Source organism: Euleptes europaea, chromosome 1, assembly GCF_029931775.1.
Source record: "Euleptes europaea isolate rEulEur1 chromosome 1, rEulEur1.hap1, whole genome shotgun sequence".
Taxonomy (NCBI): domain Eukaryota; kingdom Metazoa; phylum Chordata; class Lepidosauria; order Squamata; family Sphaerodactylidae; genus Euleptes; species Euleptes europaea.
In genome coordinates, this window is record NC_079312.1 from 107719601 (window position 1) to 107743719 (window position 24119).

General features: G+C 43.3%; 1 protein-coding gene across 1 annotated transcript in view; it reads left to right on the forward strand.

The window, feature by feature from the left end:
- The window catches only part of SLIT3 (slit guidance ligand 3), a 590119-nt gene that overhangs the window by 553529 nt on the left and 12471 nt on the right, over positions 1-24119 (forward strand). The window contains exons 31-32 of the mRNA XM_056847932.1: positions 9675-9915; positions 12920-13050. Of these exons, the coding sequence (XP_056703910.1) occupies positions 9675-9915; positions 12920-13050 (372 nt within the window). The remainder of the gene's footprint in view (positions 1-9674; positions 9916-12919; positions 13051-24119) is intronic.

Sequence of the window (24119 nt, forward strand, 5' to 3'; positions counted from 1 at the left end):
GCAGCGCAGCCACGCTGCCTACACAGAGCCTTCCCAGCCACCAAAGCCCAAAGGTAGCTCTGCCTCCAGGAATGCCCCCACACGCCATTGCAGGCTTTCCCTCCCAGGAATTCCCTGCTGGCGAGGCTGTGTTGACGGCGGGGGCTGGTGCAGCTCCCCAGCGCCGGCGTTTTTGCCCCTGGGACAGCGTAAGTGCCCGTTATCCCAGGATAAATGGGTACTTACACTAGTTTGGGGTCCTAAGGAGCTTCCTCCCCTTTCAGGATTGCAGCCTTAATCTAGATCTGTACTGGATTTGTACAGAAACCTGTACTGCAGGCTGCTTCTCAGGAAACCACTGGTTTATTTTTAAAGATTTTCTTGTTATGGTTTATCATTATCATTTCAAGTTTCTCATTTCATTTAAGAATTAAGGGAAACAACAGTAAGGAACAGCATTATCCAAAATATATTTGAATTGTTGCAGGATTAATCCTTTTGTAAGGGGTATTCTTGTTGATATTGCAAGGCTGTCAGATCAGTTTGACAGGCTGCAGGTAGATCAGATGGATCTGTGATGATGCAACAAGCCTGGAAACTCCCTGGAGAGCTAGAAGGAGCTGGTCAGATCAGGTTATGACCAGTAGGCTGATGCAATGTATGAGCAAGTCAGAATGACAAATCATCTTCTGTGATTGGTGCTTGAGACTGTAATGTGTATATAATGGAGTGAAACTGAAGCTTGTGGTGGGATGCTATGAGTGGAAAGGAGTGTAAGGAGTTCTTGTATTATATCTATGCACTGTAAAATAAACCAACACTTTTCTAAGTAGCAATGAGTTTTCTGGTGGTGTTTTCCTGGACTGACTGCATAATCCGCTGCAATCCACGTCAATTCTTACTGTATAGAACAAAGTGATGATGGGTAGTCTTTATAAGATCTGATTTCAGGATACGATGGTGTAAGATCCCAGCAAGCATCAAGGGCATGGTTAAATTAAGCCTGAAACTAGTTTTAATTGAATTCATTAGTTATGCTAGGTATTTGAGAAACCTATTTTCCTGGAGAAGTTATACCCCCAAAGCCAATTCATTTAAATGTGTTTTAGGATGCATCAGTGTGGCACAGTGTTTGACTGTTGCTGCTCACTTCTCAAGTTCTTACCTCTCTTTGCTCCAGTAACATTCCTGACATAGGGGGTGGAGGAGGTCCAGCACTCAGAGTACTTGTTGTGGAGACCTGGGTTCAGATCTCCACTTCGCCATGATATTCACTGAGTGACCGTGGCCCATCCTGTTGGCTTAATCTACCTGAGTCCTAAAATGGACTCAGGAACCTGTATGCTGTCCTGAATTCCTTGGGGGAAGAATGGGATAATGAATGAATGAATGAATGAATGAATGAATGAATGAATGAATGAATGAATGAATGAACCTGAGTGATGCACTGGACTGTCTGCTATCTAGGGGGAAATTTATTCCTTGAGCTCATTTGTTAAAGCATCGGCCACCACTGATTCTCACTGATATCAAAGAAATGGGCAGAAACATGCTCCACATAGTAGTTGGTTTTCAATAAGAAGAGAACAGTCCCTTCACAGGCATCCTTCCTGCAGACATATGGAGTGCATTTGTGCAGTACTGACAGGCTATTGAGGTGTGGTTTGGTAATACATCTAGAAAAGTGTTGAAATGCACTTTATTCACAAGGAGATTATGGATGATTACAAGATGAGGCAAAATGTATGATTGGAAAAATGCAATGGTAATGCATTTTGTCTTCACACTGTTTTTGCTTTGCACTGGAAGAATGGTAGGTCAGTCCACAGGAGCATTAAGACGCACTAAAAATTTTATAGTCAGCCAGAGAATTCGCTCTAACCTGTCTCTAGCACATCCAGATCTACACTTCTTTGCCTGTCACTATACACAGGATCAAAGGATTACTTTCATAAGTAATGGTAGAATTAAAATATATGGTGCTTCTTATGTGATTATTTATGTTAAAATGTACATGATGAAACGATCATGTCTTCGACAATTCTTACTTTTGTGAGTGAATCCAAATTCCCTGTGATTTTCAACATAAGCAATGGGTTCTTAAAGGGAACGTTATCTCAAATTCCCATACTAGAATGACAGCCAAAACAATCATAAAGCAGCATTTAAAAAGCAAATTAAGACCAAAATCCATCAACTCATGTAAGACATCAGAGCAATAAAAATGAACAGAACAAAAGAGCAGAATAAACTAATGAGAACTAAAATATAAATTAAGTCACACATAAACAGAACAAGTGGACAGAACACTCTTGAGGGGAATCTCATCCTCCCCCCCCCAACTCACCCAACAGGCAGCCCACCAGTCGGCAGCACCACTGCCCGTCCCCTTTTCATTCCCCTAGGGTCCTAAGGACCATATCACTCCAGCCTTGTTCCATCTACCCTGGCTCCTGATTTGCTTCTGGGACAAATTCAAGGTGCTGGGATTCACCTTTAAAGCCCTATACAGCTTGGGACCAGCATACCTTAAGGACTGCCTAATACCATATGAATTTACCCTGACCACTCTGATCATTCTTGGAGCCCTGCTTCAGATGCCCCCACCATCTGAGGACAAACAATGGTCAACCTGAATAAGGGCCTTCTTAGTCATGGTGCCAAAAGTTTGGAACACCTTCCCCAGGTAGATTTATCTGTCTCCCTCTAGCGTTATCTTCCACCAGCAGGTAAAGACATTTTTTTTTTGCATTCCCTTACTAACTTTTATTAGCTCATTCCCCTTTTTGTGTTTATGTGTGTTTTCTTTAATTGTTTTAAATGTTGTTGTTAGTATTTTAATGTTTGACATGTTTTAATGTTTGCCACCTTGGGGACCCTGAGTTGGGTTGAAAGGCAGTATAGAAAGGTTTTGAATAAATAAAATACATGACCTTGATCTGCCCATTTAAGTATACACAGATGGGGCCATGTTGAGAATTAGGTAAATTGAGACAACAAAGTAAAACATATAATGAACAACAAAACAACTACCGTATTTTTCGCTCCATAAGATGCACCTGACCATAAAACGCACCTAGTTTTTAGAGGAGGAAAACAAGAAAAAATATATTCTGAATCAAATGGTGTACTGCCCCTGGAAGCCCGGCGGGGGGTCTTTAAGCTCCTCCACGCTGCCATCCCAGGCAGCGCAGAGCACTTTCAAGGCCCCCCCCCCCGCCCGGCTTCTAGGGACTCCCTGAAAGCCCGGTGGGGGGGTATTTAAGCTCCTCCACGCTGCCATCCCAGGCAGCACAGAGCACTTTCAAGACCCCCCGCCCGACTTCCAGGGAGCCCCTGGAACCCCGGCGGGGTTTTTTTAAACTGCTCTGTGCTTCCTGGGATGGCAGCGTGGAGAACTTTCAAGACCCCCCCCCCCCGCCCGGCTTCCAGGGACTCCCGGGAAGGGGGGCGGTGGGGGTTTAAACTGCTCTGCACTGCCTGGGCAGGCAGTGCAGAGCAGTTTAACCTCCGCACCCCCCCCCAGCGCTTCCCGGTCCCCAGGCTCAACTGTTGGGCGGGTCCCCGGCCAACAGCTGAGCATCGAAACCAGGAAGCGCGGCGGGAGGTTAAACTGCGCTGCCTGCCCAGGCAGCGCAGAGCAGTTTAACCTCTGCACCCCCCCCCCCCAGCGCTTCCCGGTCCCGAGGCTGCACTGGTTGGCTGGGAGGGGCCTCCCGCCCCCCAGCTGGCTGGCGGCGTCTCAGCCGGCTCCCGGGGCGCATGGGCTCTGCACCGGGCTCCCGCTGCGCTGGGTGGCTGGGAGGGGCCTCTCGCCCCCCAGCTGGTTGGCGGCTTCCTAGCTGGCTCCCGGGGCCTGCCTCGGCACTGGGCTGCCACTGCCGTGGGTCGACTATGGCTCCCAGGGCCTCTCGCAGCTTTGCCCTTCTCCCCGGGGGCCGGATTCACACACATTCACTCCATAAGACGCACAGACATTTCCCCTCACTTTTGAGGAGGAAAAAAGAGCATCTTATGGAGCGAAAAATACGGCACTTAACAAAAAGGCAAGCCAAACAAATATGTCTTTACCTGAGACCAGAAATTCATTTGTTCCAGTGCCAAGCATGCAGTTATTCTTCATCTGGGTTGTCCAAACCGAAAAGGCCCTTAATCTTGTCACAGTTTACCCCGTTTTCATCACCAGCAGCAGATGAACCAGGGCAGGCAGGAACACTGGATGAATAACAGCATTTCCCTCATTGATCCCTGTTTCCAGCCTAGGAAAGCTGCCCACAATCTGCCCTAGGAAAGTAAATGGAAAGTTGCTCAGAAAGTCTAACACGGGCACATTTGATTTCAGAAGGCAGGGCCAGATCTTGTGGGGGCCTGGCAGGACAAGCACCCTGAGCACAAGGGGGGGCATCAGCATGGGCATGGAGAAGAGGCACGTCACCACCACTGCGCCACGGCATGTGTGCAATTGCCTGCCCGCAGTCCGGCTGATCCGTGTAACCCAGCATGTAGCTGCCCGCCCTTCCACATCACCCATGCCACACCTACAGCAGCTGCGCATGAGGCTGGGGGCGGGTGAGCATGTGGCAGCATCACGGCAACCACCCCTGGGGCCACCAGCGCCTGGCTTTAGTGCACGAGGTACACTCCCTCCCTCCTCCCTGCCCCGGACGTTCCTTCCTCCAGCTGTGTGCCTGTCAAAAGGGGAGGAGGAAGCAGATTAGTCAAAAGGAAGTTAAATGAAAGAACAAAAAGTATAACTTTAGAATGTCTGGAAGTTAATGAAATCTTCAATCATTAAAGCTTAGCTCTAAAACAGGTATTTATTTATGCATTTGCTGTATTTATAGTCTGCCATTCTCACTGACCCCTGACCTGGATGGCCCAGGCTAGCCTGATCTCGTCAGATCTCAGAAGCTGAGCAGGGTCAGCCCTGGTTAGTATTTGGATGGGAGACCACCAAGGAATACCAGGGTTGCTGTGCAGAGGAAGGCACTGGCAAACCACCTCTGTTAGTCTCTTGCCATGAAACCCCCCCCCAAAAAAAAGGGGTCGCCATAAGTCGGCTGCGACTTGATGGCACTTTACACACACATACATTCTCAATGACACTCAAAGTAGATTGCACAGTGAAAGTAAATGCAGTAAATAGGATTGAGACATCTAATTAACAATGTGCTAGGACTAGGATTACAGAAATTTGAAAGAGCATAAAGCATTAGACATGATACGTTACACAATGAAGAAAAGGGTATTATGTAACCATAAAATAATGGAGGGAGATAGCAAACAGATAATACATAATACAAGCAGTGCTTTGGTTCCCTATCCCATTCCCTTTATAAAAGCACCTTCTTGAACCATTTCATTATAATATAGCCCGCCTATCTTTATAATATAAATGTCCTACCACCTACTGTTCAACAAGGTGGGCACAACAACAGGCTACATGTGTACAGGCAGTTGTTGATCTTGAATCCGCAGATCTCCATTAGTGTGAAAGAAGTAAATTCTATGCAGTGCTGCAGTTTGGACCAAGGCCCAGTAGGAAGGGAAGAGGGTATTTTACCTTCAAGCTAATCTGAACTAGGCGTACTGCACTGTTGGTAACAGCTTTAAAGGGATTAAGATTCTGCTCTCTCCTGTTGACTTGCTTTAATATAGATATTCACGTTCTATTCAAGGGCTGATCTGCTAGGAATTCTTATTGACTGATTGACGGATGTGATTTATATCTGTTGACCTCTGATGTTATGGAACAGTGCAGAAGTAGATTAGATGGTCTTCACATAGACTTTCAGTACCTACAATTATGCATTTCTTAAACATCATACATTTGCTTGTGGCTGCTAGTTTTTGTTCCAGATCCGAAGAGACTTCACTACAAACAAACAAACCAAAGAGAACAAAAAAAATCTTAACTGGCACATCGAATGTCTTTGGAAACAGAGTGTATGATACAGCAAAGCTTGCTTTTACATCTTTTATGCACTGTGGAGTGGCTTTCAGTGCATTACTTATTCACAAACTGCAGTGGCTCCAGATGATCAGAGTACCATTGTGCTGAGCTCGTTATGCTAATGCAAAAGGGTTGGTTGGTTTTGGAAAGTTGCAATAATGAGGAACTTGGGGGCAAACAGCAGGTACGTTGATGGGTTTCTCTGCAAGCAAGCAGACAAACCAACCAACCTCCCTCTTGGCTTAGCCACATTGCCTGCTTAATATCCCAGCCCCGCTGCATTCGAAAATTGGGTGAGCACAGCTGGTACAGTGGGCATGCAGTTTCAGTTTAGTGTTTACAGTTGGAACAATCAAGTAGTCTCTCGTTGAAAGGTCACAGTAGTTATTCACACGTCTCTCCCCCACTCCCCACTGCGTATTTATTCTTCAGTAAAGTATCATTGCCCTGTCCTAGCGAAAGCAAATAACCTGGAAAACATTCCGATAAATCAGAACAGTGAGAAGTAATACAGGAAAACAAAACAATGCCAATGTTACTCAAAAACCTGGTCTCAAGCTGCTGCTTCTTTTGCCATCAAGTCACAGCTGACTTACAGTGACCCCATAGAGCAGGGGTGTTAAACATAAGGCCTGAGGGCAAGATCCGGCCCCTTGAGAGCTCTTATCCGGCCTATGTACCAGTCGAGGCAGCCACTCCCCCCCTCTCAATCTGGGCTGGCAAGGCATGGCCCAGCCCAACCAAGTGACATGTATGTCATATCCAGCCCTTGTAACAATTGAGTTCGACACCCCTGCCGTAGGATTTTCAAGGCAAGAGACATTGAGAGGTGGATTGCCATTGCTTCCCTTGGCGTCATGACTCTGGTATTCCTTGGAGATCTCCCATCCAAATACCAGCCAGGGACAACCCTGCTTAGCTTCCATGATCTAACGATCTCAGGCTAGCCTGGGCTATGCAGGTCAGGGTGTCCCAAGCTACTTCCTGATTATTCCATATCATTCAGACCAAAGGCTATGTCAGGTCTAACATTTCTCAGTCATGAGTCTCACTTTCAGGTTCACAGGCAGTTAACATTTGTCTCAGCTGGCTTATGTTGACCCTAGCAAGGGGCTTTCAAGGCAAGTGATTAAGCAGAGGTGGTCTTCCTCTATTTCATCAATTTAACACCCTTATTTTCATTAAGGACTATCCCCCTTCCTCATTACACATTTCTGAAGGCTCTATGCTGTCCCCTGCATTAATTTACTCTGCAAGAACTGCCTGTCGCGCACTGCCTTCCACTGTGAGGGTTTTCTTCATTGGGTTAAAGATATATTAGAAAAATGTAATTGTCCTACAATATCTTTAACCTAAAGAACAAAACTTTCTCATAGTTCAGAACAGAACTCAGCAGCTGCAGTGGAGGAATGGACAGGCTATGCATGATATTTTAGTGCTCACATACACGCATTTCCTTTTCAGATCTTAACACAGTTTCCTGCACCAAGCACTTCTTTTTTTCCATGCTAAAATGTCAATGGCTTCCTTCTCCCTCCCTGATACCCCCTCACCCAGTTTGGCTTAGTTTGAAGACCTGTTGTTTCCTTCTCAGGAGATAGAGTGCTAGACAAATTTTAACACCTCTATGTGGCACCTGCTGTGATTGAAAGATTAGTAGTTGATTAGCCCATTTGTCATTGTGTAGAAATGGCTGGGTGGGGGGAGACCTTTCAATTGACAGTCTTCCATGACTCAGCAACACAACAGAAACCCCTTAAAAAAACAGATTTTGAAAAAAAAAATACCCTAATTAAATCTACCTGAAGTGTGATGCAGCAACTTTGTTGAAACTAAGCATGTCTGGGTCTGGTAATGCCTGTATTGGAGATCTCTGGGGAACTGCCTGTGTTCACCTCCTTAAGTTCCATGATGGAAGAAAGGTGCGACATAAATGAAATTACATACAAACTTGAATACCTGAATGTTTAGTAATCAAATATGTCTGTCACATATGTTGAAGCTCTATTCATGCAGCCTGAAATTTACTTGGTTGAGCCGTTTTCCTGAATGTGGACAGGTGGGGATGATTACATTGTAATGTTTCTTGCTCAAACAGTTATTCTCATGAGCACATATGCTGTGTGCATTATCCCATTAAACTTTTCCCTGAGATGGTTCTTTATAGTAGGAATGTCACAACCTTCGTTACAAATGAGTTTGCCAGGTAAACTTGCCATAATCGATAGTGGCGATTCTGGTGAGCCAATCTCAGGATTACTTCATTAATGTGGGGAACCTCCTGAACTCCTTGTGAACTTGCTGCTAGCAAACAGCATTTGTTGTGGCGCCAGCTAAATTCACTTGAATGGATTCTATTAAAGTGCTGCAAAGCTGCAAATGAGATGAGGATCAGATCGCAAAAACCAAGAAAATGGATCAGCACAGTTCCTGAAAGTAGAATGAGCTATAATCTTCTTTCTTAGGAGTAATCCTCATTTAATAAAGTTGGACTTACTTCTGAGTAGATCAGCCCCAAAGTTAACTTAGCCCCATAGGTTCTGTTCTCAAGTAATCATTCATAGAATTGCAATATGGAGCTTTTATTAAAGGTAAAGGTCCCCTGTGCAAGCACTGAGTCATTCCTGACCCATGGGGTGACGTTACATCCCAATATTTACTAGGCAGACTTTGTTTATGGGGTGGTTTGCCAGTGCCTTCCCCAGTCATCTTCCCTTTACCCCCAGCAAGCTGGGTACTCATTTTACCGACCTCGGAAGGATGGAAGGCTGAGTAAACCTTGAGCCGGATACCTGAAACCAACGTCTGTTGGGATCGGACTCAGGTCGTGAGCAGAGCTTGGACTGCAGTACTGCAGCTTACCATTCTGCGCCACGGGGCTCCTTGGAGCTTTTATTACCAAAGTTTATTAGTATTAATGTGTAGAAAAGAAATTAAGTACAAAAATGAGAAAGGGAGAAGGCTAACTGGATGGTATGAAAGTTGGAACTAGGTCCCCTTCCTCTAACCAAGGAAGATGGGATTGTGGCTGTTTCCAGAGCTGTTGTGGTCTTCCGTCCACCCCCTAAGCCAGTCTGTTCAGATGAAAGTCTCCAGCCTCATTCTACTTGAACAGACCATATTAAACCCATTAATTCCTTCTTGTGGATCCATTCCTAGTTTTGTGAGAAACCCCAGAGCTCCTTGTAAAATTGGTTGGACACAGGAAAACCATGCCAACCAGAAATGTCAGAAATCATTAATGGGACTGTGGAAGGTAGGGACCTATTTCAAAACTAATTCATTTTGAAAGATATTTTTTGTGATGGATTTAAATATGGTTGCAGAGACAAATTATGCCTGTGCAGTAGTGCCATGGGGCTACAGTGAACTCTGGTGAATGGTTTACCGATTACTAGTTGATCCAGTCAATGATATATCGGTGGCATATTCGCAAGGCACTCCAAACCCACAGGTATTCGGGCATCTCTAATGTAGATTAATATGCTCCTCAAGACTATTTTAGGAAAGGTTATGTGACAATCATTCCAGTGTAATTTTCGTTATGTACATGCTCGTGGGAGCACTTCCTAATCAATGTGAGAGTTGAAAATAGTAGTTGAAAACACAACTGTCCCAGTATTTTTCACCTCAGTGCCCTCCAGAACGGCAAATCACAATCAGATTTGAAACTCATATCTGTACATTCCTTCATAATGCCGCCATATGCAGAATAACGTTTTCCTTTTTCTTGTTTTTAAAGTGGACTATTCTGTGAAAATCCTCCACCGATGGTTCTGCTCCAGACCAGTCCCTGTGACCACTATGAGTGCCAAAATGGAGCCCAGTGCATTGTAGTACAGCAGGAACCAGTCTGTCGTTGCCTGGCTGGCTTTGCTGGCCAGAAGTGTGAGAAACTCATCACTGTCAATTTCGTTGGGAAGGACTCCTATGTTGAATTGCCACCAGCTAAAATGCGCCCTCAACCAAACATCTCCCTCCAGGTAAAGCACGCAAACAAGAATTTATTCATTTAAAGTGGTTCTACAGGAGACATCTTTTAGGGTTCTTTTTAATCCCAATAATGTGTATTTATTGACACGTTTAATATTCTTCCATCAACCATTTTATATGGTAGATATAAGAGAATTTCTCTCAGCGACTGGTGCTGTCCATGTATGGTTGGGGTACCTGAACACTTAATCATGTAAGTTTTACTTGACGCCAATGTTTATATCAGACCTTTGTTGTCGAGTGCACAGAGTTTCTCAGACCAGCAGTTGGTGGTGTATCTTTTATCATACAGAAATTTTTTTATTACTCAACAAGTCGCCAGATACTTGCTAGCTGCCAAACTGCTTGTACGCTCTCCTAGATAATGTTACTAACAATGTTATTGTAATACTTCTATAGACTGTTCGGTTTTTGTAATCTTGTTTCATAACTATGGTGTGATAAATACCTAATAAAGGTGATGATGATGACAAATATAATTGCAAAGAGCTTAGGGAAAAGGCTAGTGCTCTCACTACTCAGCACCAGAAGGCCTACAGACCCTCCTCTCGGCCATAATGAAAAGGAGCGCATGAACGTTCTAAGAGCTGCCTGCTACACACCTCCCTTCAAAAGTTCCTGATGCAGATTCAGCTTAGGATCCCACAAAATTTCTCCCTGGACATTATATTTTTGAAGCACGAAACACAAGAAAGCTTCCCCCCACCCCATTTTTGGCATTTCTCAATAATATGTGAAGCCGTTTTCATACTCTCTGGTTTCTGCCTGCATACAGAAGCAAACTATTTCATGTGATCCGTGAACTTCGACACATTCAGTTGCAAAGGCCAAATGCGGAGCTTGATTTCAAAAGCAGGTTCATGACAAAAGTATATTTTGGATGATAAAATGAAAGCCAGACTTGTTTACTACATGGATGTCACACAGATGGTGTTCTCAAAGCTTATTTTGCAGTTAAAATATTGCTTCTCCATCTGGTAGTTAATTGCCACTAAAATAAAAAAAAATTGTAACTAAGCATCTCTTAAAACAGGATTAAGGAGTCCCTCCTAATAAAAAAAGCTCATAAACAAATGAAAGTTATTCTTGATTTGACAGCCTAGGAAGTTAATTTGAAATTAAAAATAATGTTTGACTATTCCGCCTTTGCATATTGCAGTTTATCTCACACTTGAAGAATCACTCTGAGGTTGTGTTTACGGTAGCAGTAATTTGAGCCATTACTTGATCTTGCTTGCAACTTCAATATTTGTATTTTGGGGTCCTTCTTTAAAAAGTTCTCTAACTAGATGAAGGATGGGGTGCTGGAAGCTGCAGGGACAGTGGCTATAATGGTGCTGAGTATAACTGATTACCATTGGATAGACTGTGCCATTCCAACAACATAGGGTTGCCAGCCTCCAGGTACTAGCGGGAAATCTCCTGCTATTACAACTGATCTCCAGCTGATAGAGATCAATTCACCTGGAGAAAATGGCCGCTTTGGCAATTGGACTCTATGGCCCAAAACGCACGGGCACTTACTCCTGTTTCTTCCCAGTGTCCTCCCCGTTCCAGCCAGGATCAGTTCAAACCGGGCGGGGGGACAATCTGTGCGCAGAACCTCTCTTGATCCGTGGCGAGTCAGCGTGCTGATCTGCCCGTCAAAACAGAAAACGCCGAAGACACACACTTCCTGGCCATTCAGCAAAGCACGCTCCCGGTGGTGATTGGCCGACTCACTGACTCACTGACCAATGACAGCCCTGCGCTCCCACTTTTCAAAAAATTTGGAAACAAAAGGGGGTGAGGTTGCGCAGGGAGGGATTTGGAGGCGTGTGGGATGTCGTGGCGCCAGAAGACTCGGCTCCTGTTAATCTGAGGCGAGCCAGGGTTAACGGTTGGGGTCTTCATTCGCAAAGCCAGGTTCATTTTGGGTCGAGACAACGCTCAGCCAGCAGCATCTGAGGTGTCGTTTGTTTGCGAGAATTTGGCCTTGGTTGGAACTGGAAATAAAATGGGAGGAGACTGGGCGGAGACAGGAGTAAGTGCCCATGCGTTTTCAGCCATTGGCATTGAAGTCCCTCCCCTCCCCAAAGCCCACCCTCCTCAGGCTCTGCCCCAAAAACCTCCCGTCAGTGGTGAAGAGGGACCTGGCAACCCTACGACGACAGCAGTGAAGAGGCCTATTGCTGTCGAGCAGACCTTAGTGGTGAACGGATGTTCTTCCTAACTTTCTCATAAGAAAATGCTAACTTACTGTGACTTGCTAACTAAGCATGTTACACATCACATCTCTCTTTATTTGTTCTCTGGCAGGCACATTATTCTAAAAACATGTTATGTTCGATTTTTAATTGTTTCTAAGCCACTTCAAGCTGTCAGAGAAGTGGGGACAAACTGAGTTATGCTATTTGATGAGCCTTATTATCCATTTAGATTGGAATTTTAAGGGTTATAAAACAAGTAAACGAGCTTGGATATGTTCCGTCCTTGGCTACAATCCAGTCGTTTTACAGTCGAATCCTTAGCAGAGTTCTTTAAAGTCCATTGAAGTCAATGGGTCAAGAAAAGCATAATTCTGTTCAGGATTGTATTAATGGAGGTTCAGAGCTCCTTGTGTGTGAAAACATTCCACTCGCCTTCTGACTCAAGGAATATTTGACTCTTGGTGTAGACTTAACCCAGTTATAGTACAGAAACTGGGTGCCTTCTGTTTAAGTGTCAATGAGCATTTGTGCTTTTTAAAAAAAGACTTGCATAGAATGAACATAGTAGCTGTAATTTGTCCACAGAGATGCCCATGGAGTTTCTGTAGATACCACATCAAACATGACACATTGTTCATTATCTGCTTACCCACTGACTTCACTGATAATGGAAAAAATGCTTCAATGTCAGTTTTTTGTAACATTACGTACAATAACAATTTTTCTAAGTGTGCAGAAATATATTCTGTATATACTTCTCTTTTGTACGTATCACCGTTAACCATTTCCACTTGTTTGTTAACAGGTAGCAACAGATAAAGATAATGGCATTTTATTATACAAAGGAGACAACGATCCTCTGGCTTTAGAGTTGTATCAAGGTCATGTGAGGCTTATCTACGACACACTGACTTCTTCACCCACAACTATATACAGGTAGGTCCTCTCATTCAAATATTTTGGGCTGCATTCACCCAAAGGATTAAGCAGCAAATCTTTGAATAGAAAGTAAAATCACATGTCTCTGGTACAACTTGTTTCCTCCCCCTTTGTTGCATAGAATTTGTGTGTGTTTAAAGTGTCAGACTAGGATCTGGGAAACCCAGGTTCGAATCCCCACTCTGCCATGGAAGCCTGCCGTGTGACCTTGGGCCAGTCACACACTCTCGGTCCTGACCCTGACAAGTATTTGGATGGGAGACCTCCAAGGATTACCAGGGTCGTGACTTGGAGGCAGGTAATGGCAAACCATTTCCGAACTTGTTTCTTGCCTTGGAAACCTCACCAGGGGACGCCATAAGTCAGATGTGACTTGGCAGCAAAATAAAAATGTAAAATGTATTTTTCTAATAGCCTGAACAAGTTCTATCTTGATAAATTAATAATATGGCCCAAGAAAACAAATATAGAGGGATCAGTTGTTCAGCTATATAAAATCTGTGTTGCCTTGTGCTATTACCTGGTATTAATTTGCACTAATTCAAAAAACAGCTTATTTTTTAATTTACACACATTTCCAATTTTCCTTATTAGGGTATGCAAATGTATGGGAAGGGAGGAAAAGACAGGGGTGCCAAGATGTTCTTGTTAATTATTTTGTATTTTATTTTCTAAAGATCCCCACTTCACTATTCTGCAGACTTCCTGTTCTGAGTTTTTCTTCTATCCCAGTTCTGCATTTTGATCCGAACCCTGTTGCTAGTTAAAATGAATGAGTGGATCACCCTTGATCTCATTTGAACAAATGTTGATCCAAATGTCTTTTTAATAGTGGAGAAAATGTTGAAGGCAGATTCATGATCCATCTAGTTAAATCCCTCAGTGCAAAGCAGAACAATTTAGCCTTTGGGCAGAGAGGAAACTGATAACTAATAGATAAAACCCCAGCATTCACCACAGATAAACCTCAGACCACTTTGCCGCAAGCAGAAAACAGTGCGGAAAGGTGCTTTTAGAGTAAATAGTGCTAGATGTCTTGTATAGAAGAAGAGCTGGTTTTTATACTCCAATTTTCTCTACCTTAAGGAGTCTCAAACCAGCTTACAATAACCTTCCCTTCCCCACAACAGGCACCTTGTGAGATAGGGCTGAGAGAGTTCGGAGAGAACTATGACTAGCCCAAGGTCACTCAGCAGGTTTCATGTGTAGGAGTGGGGAAACCAGTTCACCAGATTAGCCTCCGCCGCTCATGTGGAGGAGCAGGGAATCAAACCCGGTTCTCCAGATTAGTCCACTGCTCCTAACCCCTACACCATGCTGGCTCCACATCACATCCACAATGGAAAAATAAAAAACTGTCATTAGCCGCTCTGGCCTGGAGAGAAAAATACTTTTCTGACCACAAATACAGTGATCAAATTCTTAAAGCATCTTCTAACTTCACACATCAATTGTGTTGGCCACAGGCACACCCTTTCCCCCCCCCCACAACAAATGTGTGAAGAGGCTAAATAATAGATGCATGTCCTTAAACATGCCTATAACATGCATTGGGAAGCTAAAGCCCTAACAGCGCTCTTAAATTTGTGGCACAAGTGCTCAAGAACTCATGTCTCGTGTTCATATTTTATTCATTTGTTGCGGGAAACACTGGTGTACTCTGGTGGCTCTCTAATACGTGCAAAACCCATCTACTGAGACAGACACACACATATACCCACCAAAAACCATATTAGCTGCAGCTTCTTAGTACCCAACGTCCTGTCTGAATTGCGGTGATTTCTGATGCGTCAGAGGGACCCAGGCTGATATCTCCTCTTTATGATGGGTACCATGGCCTTGCGCAGTAAACTTAAAAGGGACTGTTTTTATGTACAGAGAAACAGGAAGCTGCTTGAAGAATCTGTGTTCTTCCTGTGAGCGTTTTTAATGCTCAGGAAACAAAGCGGGATGGGTAATTATCTCAGTCTGGAGCTGCCGTCTGTTCCTTTTAGGGGGCTGCGCTGTTCGCTGAAGAGAAGCAAGCTCAGTAGGCTGCTTTCTATGCTGGTGGTGTATTGACTAATTAGGCAGTGCATTGACTCCAGCGAGCTCTGTACTGGAACAGAAAGGGCAATCATTAGGTCTGAGCTAGCCTGTCTTTCTATTGAAAAGATTTTGGGGAGGGGGGGTGGTTACTTTCACTAGTGATTATAGCCCGGTGGGATCGGCATGAAAACAGACTCTTTTTATTCTGCAGCTAATCCTAATTGATTCCATGTTACAGCAAAGCCAAGTAGTTACAGCAGTTTTATGCCACTAATTAGAACGTAGGGGAAGGCTCATTAGTTGCAGACAACACGCGAGGTGACAGATCAGAGCTGGTGCCTGCTCCCTATTGTTGATGGCAGAATGCTACAGTGACAAGGGGGCTATTTCTAACAGCGCAGAGTTTTTATGGATCCTCTCCTTCCTGGCAAAGTTACCCGTGGCGCGAAGCGTCAGTGTCCTCATTATTCCGGTGCCCTTCATATTGATCAAGGAGGAGGTCTCCATTTGGAATGACGCCTCATTACCATAAGATTAATGGCCTGCTCGGCAGACCGTGTTGTGCACCGTGTGATCTGTTGAGATGGTGAAAGCTGCAGCTTAATGTGATGCCCTTTCTGAAATGTCACTCTAATCTTTTATTAGTTTAAGGAGAACAGCAGAAATGGGGATTAGCATCAGGCCTGATAGGGTAAGATTGGGCTCAGGGAGAAAAACTACAGCTAAAGAATGTCAAAAGTTGGGAGGGGTTGGAGCTTCTCTGTAGATTTGGTTTTCCTTGCTTTAATGGACGGATTTCAATGTGGGGGAAATCAATTCCTTTTTATTCCCATGGCTGTTTCCGCTTGGGTGTTTTTGCTCTGATTTGGTTTTGTTAACTCGGTGCTGTTTTGGGGGATGTTCACATGGTGTTATCCTGGTAATGTGTGCATTTTTACAGTTCACACCAACCCTGGTACCATTTTCCTTACATCAGCTCCTGTTGCCACCATTTCCCTCCCCCACACTGAAGAAGTTTTTTTCAGGCTTTTTTTAAAAATGGGAATTGCTAGATCACTGTAGTGTTAAGAACATTAAAAAAGCCATGCTGGGTCAGACCAAGGCCCATTAAGTCCAGCAGTTTGTTCACACAGTGGCCAACCAGGTGCCCCTAGGAAGCTCACAAACAAGACAACTGCAGCAGCACCATCCTGCCTGTGTTTCACAGCACCTGTTATAACAGGCATGCTCCTCTGATCCTGGGGAGAATAGGTATGCATCATGACTAGTATCCATTTTTACTAGTAGCCATGAATATCCCTTGCCTCCATGAACATGTCCACTCCTCTCTTAAAGTCTTCCAAGTTGGCAGCCATCACCACATCCTGGGACAGGGAGTTACACAATTTTACTATGCATTGTGTGAAGAAATACTTCCTTTTATCTGTTTTGAATCACTCACCCTCCAGCTTCAGCAGATGACCCCATGTTCTAGTATTATAAGAGAAGAAAAGCTTCTCCCTGTCCACTCTCTCCATATATGAATAATTTTATCGACCTCTATTATGTCTCCCCTTAACCTAATATAACTGGGTGTCTTTGATTTAACCAAGCACAATTTTTATTGGAAAATTTTATGCCCCGCACTCTCCACCAAGGTGCCAAAAGCAGCTTACAGAAGCAAAATCCAAAACCATAAAACACACCAACAATCTAGCATATACCTCAGATAAAACCAGGGAATAAATTGACAAACTCAGATAAAAATCAGATAGAGTGGGAACTAATGAAAGTCTTGGGAGAATTAAAAAACAGTGTTGCCTGATAACTGGAGGATTGTAAATTCGGTGCTAGGTGAGCCTCAGTATGGAGGGAATTCCAAGTGTGGTGTTGCAATAAAAATAGCCCTGTCCCAGATATGTACCTGCCGTAGACCATGGAGACACATAGAGCAGAGTCCCTGATGACAATCTTGATTGGTGGATGGATTTGTACTGGTAGTGTGTGGCGAGTCACTGTAGTTAGTGGTTAATGTCTGACTAGGACTTGGTTCCAATCTCTACTCAGCCATGAAGCACGTTCGGTGACCTTGGCCTGTTGACTCTCTCTCTCAGCTTAAATTGCCACATGGGAGAAGGGAGAACCATTGCGCTCAGCCTCTTGGAGCAAGGACAAGTTTAAAAATGGGATAGATTCATAGAATGGTGTAAAATTAGAAGGATTCCTTAGGGCATGATTTATCAGGTTGTTTTGTGGTGCTTAGAACTTGTTTGTGGCTCTTGGCATTTAATTTTGGTTCAGAAGCAACATAGAATTTAAGAAAAGACTTGAGAGTCTTTTGGAATTCACTTCAGAATTCTTTTGGGATTCATTTCTCTTTTGCAGTATTATGCTTTGGAATAGAAAGGTCAAAGTTTGCATTAATATTTTAATGAGCACGGTGTAATGTCAGGTAGAAGTCAGCAAATATCCTTTATCAGAGATTACATAACATATATTACCATTTATCATAAACTTTGAAGAAGGCTCAGGAAAACACATCAGTGAAACAGGACTGTTTTATCAAGGAAATACTGCTTATGAATATGGAATGGTTGATGGAAACTCTAGAAGATGCAGATATTTTATTTGCAGATACAACTACGTTTGCAAACACCTCTGCCTGTGCTGACATTTTCCGTCTGTGTGTCCTTCATTGTTTCATTTTAAAATCAGAGTTACATTTTTATGTTTGGCAGACTAGTTTTTTCTGTTTAGCATTATGTATATTGATTTTCTTTTGCATAAGAATTTAAGTTAGGGTAACAATTATGATTCTGTCTGACATTTGCAGTACATAATTTTTTTATTGATTTCTTTTCTGAGCTTGATTGCTTTCTGCTATAATGTTATTGCAATGCTAAACATTTTTTTCATCTTTTATCCGTTGTAAATTTAAAGTAATGTAAGTCAGCCAATGAATGGCTCAGTTTACCATTGTCCTTGAGAGCTTGTTTATGCTCAGTATTCAAAAGCTTTAGCTTTAGTTTGTAATGTGAAAATCCTGTGTTCTGTAGTGCTTACAATCAGAACAGAATGGTGTACCGTAAAGAAACTCCAGAAGCAGCCATTTATCTGCTCATTCATTCCCAAGTAATTGATTTTCATACTGTACACCCAAGAGAAATACGTGTAACAGTCTTTTTCCTAGTAGGCTTCCTATGTCTTTTACTGAAAGCAGAAATTCAGCAGATGTGTCTTTTGCACTCATGGAAAACTACTGGATTTGTACCTAGGGTTGCCAGGTCCCTCCTTGCCAGCGGTGGGAGGTTTTTGGGGCAGAGCTTGAGGAGGGCAGGATTTGGGGAGGGGAGGGGCTTCAATGCCATAGAGTCCAGTGGCCAAAGTGGGCATTTTCTCCAGATGAATTGAACTCTATTGGCTAGAAATCAGTTGTAATAGCAGATCTCCAGCTAGTACCTGGAGGCTGGCAACCTTATTTGTACCTGTCATGCAACTAATTACAATGCCAACAATAAGTAGCCAAAGTGGGCATTTTCTCCAGATGAATTGAACTCTATCTGCTACAAATCAGTTGTAATAGCAGATCTCCAGCTAGTACCTGGAGGTTGGCAACCCTATTTGTACCTGTCATGCAACTAATTACAATGCCAACAATAAGAAGACGACTAGCGTGAAATGATTGTAGAGAAGCTTCTGAAGAAGTATACTGTGATTCCTTGCAACTATACAGGTTACCTATAATTATAGGAGAGAAAGATAAAAATGCAGCATGAGCAAAGCAACAATAGATTCATTGGATATAGCAGCTAACCCTAATTTTTTAAAAAACATACAAGTAGTGCTTACTTCCAGAAAAATATATATTTAATCTATGAGAAAAACTCCTACAAGACAGGGTTATGTGGACAGAGTCAAAGCATGAGTACTCTGGGCCAAGTACAAACTTACATTCCCCTCCCCCGTACCATGTCTTCATGAATTATAAACAAAAAATATCTATTTTATTTCTGAAATGATATAAACCTACCTTAAACTCTGGGTTTACAACTGTGATGGACAGGAGGCTGTCTTGCCCCTGAAGGGAAAATCAGCCACTCAAATAGGAGTGCTGCTCCAGCATCCACTCGCCTTCGAGAAGGGGGATGAGATGTCGGAGGGAACACAGGAGCAGAGGGGAGCTGAGTTCTGCCTCACAGAGAGAGCAGTGGCAGCTCAGGTCTGGCTCAGGCAAAAGAGCAGGCAGAGTGAAGGGTAGCTCTGCCTGGTAGTGTTGCCTAGTGGTTTAGCTGTATCTCTGGGAGAGAAGAGAGTGCTCGATTGTTAGGCCTGTCTCTGGTGATGAGCAGACCTTGTCCCATTTAGTCTGACCCTGGGAAAAGGGCAGGCTGGTGCGGGTGGAATCCTGTGTGTAAGAGAGGGTCCAAACCTAGTGGCTAGTCAATAAAAGTCCGTTTGTGGCCAAAAAAGCACGGTAGAAAAGTCTAACTACTCTCTGAAGTCATAACCAGTTTAAATTTTTGTGCCTCGGCCAGGTTTTCTTCCTTCATCCCTTAAAAGCTCCTTGATCTATTGATCTTGAGCAGCATAGTTTTAAATCTAACGTTTCAGGGATATAAGGACTGAGATAAATAAATCTTCTTAGTGATCTCAGTAATCTCATCGTGCACCACAAAATTTACTTCACAGCAGTGAACCCAAAGCATATACGCTCGCTACCTGCAGAACTCTTGGAAACTGAGGGGAAGGTTTATAGTTCAAAACGAACCTAGATCCCAATTAGGAGGCTGGGTGCATTCCCTCAGAAGGGAAAAAAGGAGAGGTTTGTCACAGTAACTCGGGCCATTCAGTTCTAACTTTCCCCCTGGAAACCTAGTAAAGTGAACCATTCTCCTCTCACCCATCACAGGGTAGTTGTTAAAGTCACAGCTAGGGGTTGCCAAATGCCAAGTCCATCTTCGCCACCGGCAGGAGGTTTTTGGGGCGGAGCCTGAGGAGGGCAGGGTTTGGGGAGGGGAGGGACTTCAATGCCATTGAGTCCAATTGCCAAAGCGGCCATTTTCTCCAGGTGAACTGATCTCTATCAGCTGGAGATTAGTTGTAATAGCGGGAGATCTCCAGCTATTACCTGGAGGTTATCACCTGGAGGTTGGAAAAACTACATTACCGGCATCTTCTGTGTGGTTGCAGAAACCCAAGTTTGGCCCAGGGAACCTGGACCCAACTCTTAAAAAAGCAAACATCTAGTTTAGCATTGAGACACTGTGATACTTACCTTTATTTCGCCACAGTGCTACACTTTTGCTAAGTACCTGGAGGTTGGCAACTCTAGTTGCCATGAATAATCTTAAGGTTGTTTAAGAAACCACAACATGGCATCCAATAGATTTGGACTGCCTACGCAGCAGTATTTTCTCGTAGTTGGCAGGAAAAGAGTTCTGTATGCTAATGATCTTTCCTTCCTATAGCTGGCAATGGGAGCCCTGTGTTGATCATGGCAACCTGTAGCAAGAATCATCATCAATCTGTAATTGACTTTCAGCGTATGGAAAATCATGCCCTTTGGCTACATTCTCTATGTTCTGGACATGACAATGGATGATCCCTGGATGTATATCTCATGATTTCTTTTAGGTTAAAAAGCAGCTTTGGGGTGGAATTAGAATTAGGACTGCAACATGACAGAGAGAGGTGGTGAACTTTCCCCCCTTGTACAGTTGTGTGTGTGTGTGTAAAGTGCCGTCAAGTCACAGACGACTTATGGTGACCCCTTTTGGGGTTTTCATGGCAAGAGACTAACAGAGGTGGTTTGCCAGTGCCTTCCTCTGCACAGCAACCCTGGTATTCCTTGGTGGTCTCCCATCCCAATACTAACCAGGGCTGACCCTGCTTAGCTTCTGAGATCTGACAAGATCAGGCTAGCCTGGGCCATCAAGGTCAGGGCCCTTGTTCAGTTATCCTGCAGTAAATCCCCCTAGAGTTGTCATTTGCCCTATGGGAGGTATAACTCTGAAATGTATGTTGCCCTCTACGTAAATAATTGTGCAAGGCCTTTTCTTTACCTGGCTTCCTTTTTCAGTATTGGTAATGTTGAAGCCTTGAATACATATTGCCACCCAACTAATAAAGTGGAAGCAGTTTCATTTCCTGGCTGACTATCTGATTTCTAAAGAGACAGCAGGATAATTTTTTCTTACTGTTCAGCTTCCAGTTTCACCAAAACAGCTTCATTTTCTGCCTGCCATTCAAGCCAGGAACATTTTTAATTGCCTCCAGCTCTAGATACTGTCAGCAGAGTAACTGCAAGTGAATAAAACAGGGGCATATCTTTTCAGAACAAGAACATAAAAAACCCCTTTATAAATCACTTCTACACCAAAGATAACCTTTTGCATATGATTACATATTGCTTCTGTTTCGATCTGAATTGTGCTTAAATATAACCTAGCACTTAACTTATTTCAGTCCTCAATATAAAAAGAGGAAAAATATAGGAAAAATCTCTTTTTAAAATTTTGTAAGCATTTTAGTTCATGTCTTATTTGGAAACAAAAGAATCTTACTGCCTATTGTAGGTCACATTACTTGTGATGTTTTCCAAAGGTTTCTTTGTTTTGACCCAAGGATCTACAAGGAATTGCAATCTGTATTAAAATTGAGGGTGGGAGCAATTATCTTTTTCCCTGTTGGCCTTAAAAAAACAACTTTTGAGTACCTCTGTCTTTCCTCACAGGGCAAAAAGTTGCTCAGAGAAGGCAATTTTGATAAGAAAAATCATCCATGGGAAAAGAGATAAGCACCATCTTCCCCTCTCTTGATTTCAGATTGCTACAGTGACTTTATGTTTTAAAAACACACACACAAAGAGAAAACATTTATACAACTGATATTCATGCGGTCTTTGACTGTGTGGTGGACTACTAATTATAAAAACTAGTTCTAAAAAGTTAAATGGGGAAAGAACTTGGATTCAAGCCAAACCAGACAGATGCTGGGTGACCTATGATGAGGTCTTTCTATCTTATCTGATGAAATGATTTTCCTTGACTAACAAAAGCTTATACCGTGGGGGAAAATTTGATCTCTAACATGCCACTGGACTCAGATTTTATTGTACTACTGCAGACTAACATAACTACTCACCTGAAGGGATCTTTCCAGTATTTTAAAGACAAGTTTAATTTAAAAGTAAATTGCAGCCTTGAGAACCCCCAATTCAGATCAAGGGCATTGTGCAGGAGGAGAATCATCCTTCAGGGTTCAGATAATCAAAACTGACTCATATGCATGCACACACCTTGAAGCTGCACATACCTTTTCCCTTTCAAGTGGTAATAATAACCCCCAAGGTGTCAGTTTGATAGCAAAACCATGTGAGGTGGAAAATTTTTTTTTAAAAAAACCCACACACACACAATGGTTCTGATCCAAATCAGATATTCCCAAGGCTGCCATTCGTCTTTTAATAATGTCAGGAAGAGTCAGTCATGGATCATCCAACATCACTTTTGATTTGGTCTTTAGTAAGAGTCCTAGTAAACTAGTCAGGAAATTGTTGATAGGTGCAGAAGAAAACAGACTGGTTAGCAATTTGGGTTGCTGTGGGAGCAAGAACAAGTTTAATCTCTGTGGATAATTAGGGTTGCCAACCTCCAGGTGGTGGCTGGAGATCCTCCGCTACTAGAACTGATCTGCAGGTGACAGAGATCAATTTCCCTGGAGGAAATAGTCACTTTGGCGATTAGACTTTATGGCATTGAAGTCCCTCTCCTCTCCAGACCCTGCCCTCCTCAGGCTCCACCCCCAAAATATCCAGGAATTTCCCAACCCGGAGCTGTCAACCCTTGTGGATAATCCATTGGGCAACACCATGCTCCATGCTTGTTGGGAGACAAGTATGAGAATTCAAGAGACAGCAGTGAAGGATTACAAATAAGTTAAATGTCTAGGTGGAGGAAGATAGAAAAGCTATGAATGAGTTGAGTATAAAATTGGTTTAGAATCTGTGTAGCAACTAATCCAACAAACTCAGTGCTAAATGTAAATATATTCCATAGGAGGAAGCAGTGTAAATGAAGGATCTAAGGTGCAGAAGGTCAAAATATCCAATATTATAAATTGTTACTATTTGTTTTTATTGTTTGCTGCCTTGGGCACCTTGTTTAAAAAAAAAAAACAAATAAACTTGTAGTAGAAAAGAGCCACAGTCCAGTAGCACTTTAAGGACTAAAAAAATTTCTGGCAGGATATGAGCTTTCGTGAGCCACAGCTCACTTCTTCACATACAGCTAGAATGTGATCCCATCTATCCTTAAGTAGAGATTAGTGACTAGAGAGGAACCACACTAGGGCTTAAACAGGTACTGAGAACCAAATACACTTGAAAATCAGGAACAAAATTTGTTGAAAAGGAATAAAACCAAGGGAACTAACTGCACCCTTCCACACACATGGAGAAGTGTGGGAAAGAGCAGCAAAAATCCAATATGTAGAAATGGCTTGGTAATGTGTGATGGGGCTAGACAGGATCTCTGCAACTCACCAAACACAGGCACTCTTGCAGCAGGCCAAAAGTATACTTAGGGGGCGAGATTCTTTCCCCTTTATAGGGCAAAAAGAGAGGTGGTAGCTTGGGAACTCAGAGGGCAGAGGTGAGGGCCAGGTATAACCAGGAGGAGGCAGTTCATGTATACAAGTAAGGTGAAATTTGGGGCAGTTCTAGAATGGTCAATAGTGAGAACACATGAACACATGATGAAGACATGCAGCTGCCTTATAGTGAAGCAGACCCTTGGTCCATCAAAGTCAGTATTGTCTACTCAGACTAGCAGCGGCTCTCCAGGGTCGCAGGCTGCGCTGAGGTCTTTTTCATCATCTACTTGCCTAGTCCCTTTAACTGGAGATGCTGGGGATTGAACCTGGCACCTTCTGCATACCAAGCAGATGCTCTATCACTGAACCACAGTACCTCCCCAAAGAGGAAATGACAGGAAACAGAACTGAAGTGGCTGACTGAAATATGGACATGGAAAAGCAACAGTCTGTGGTGGTAAAAGGCC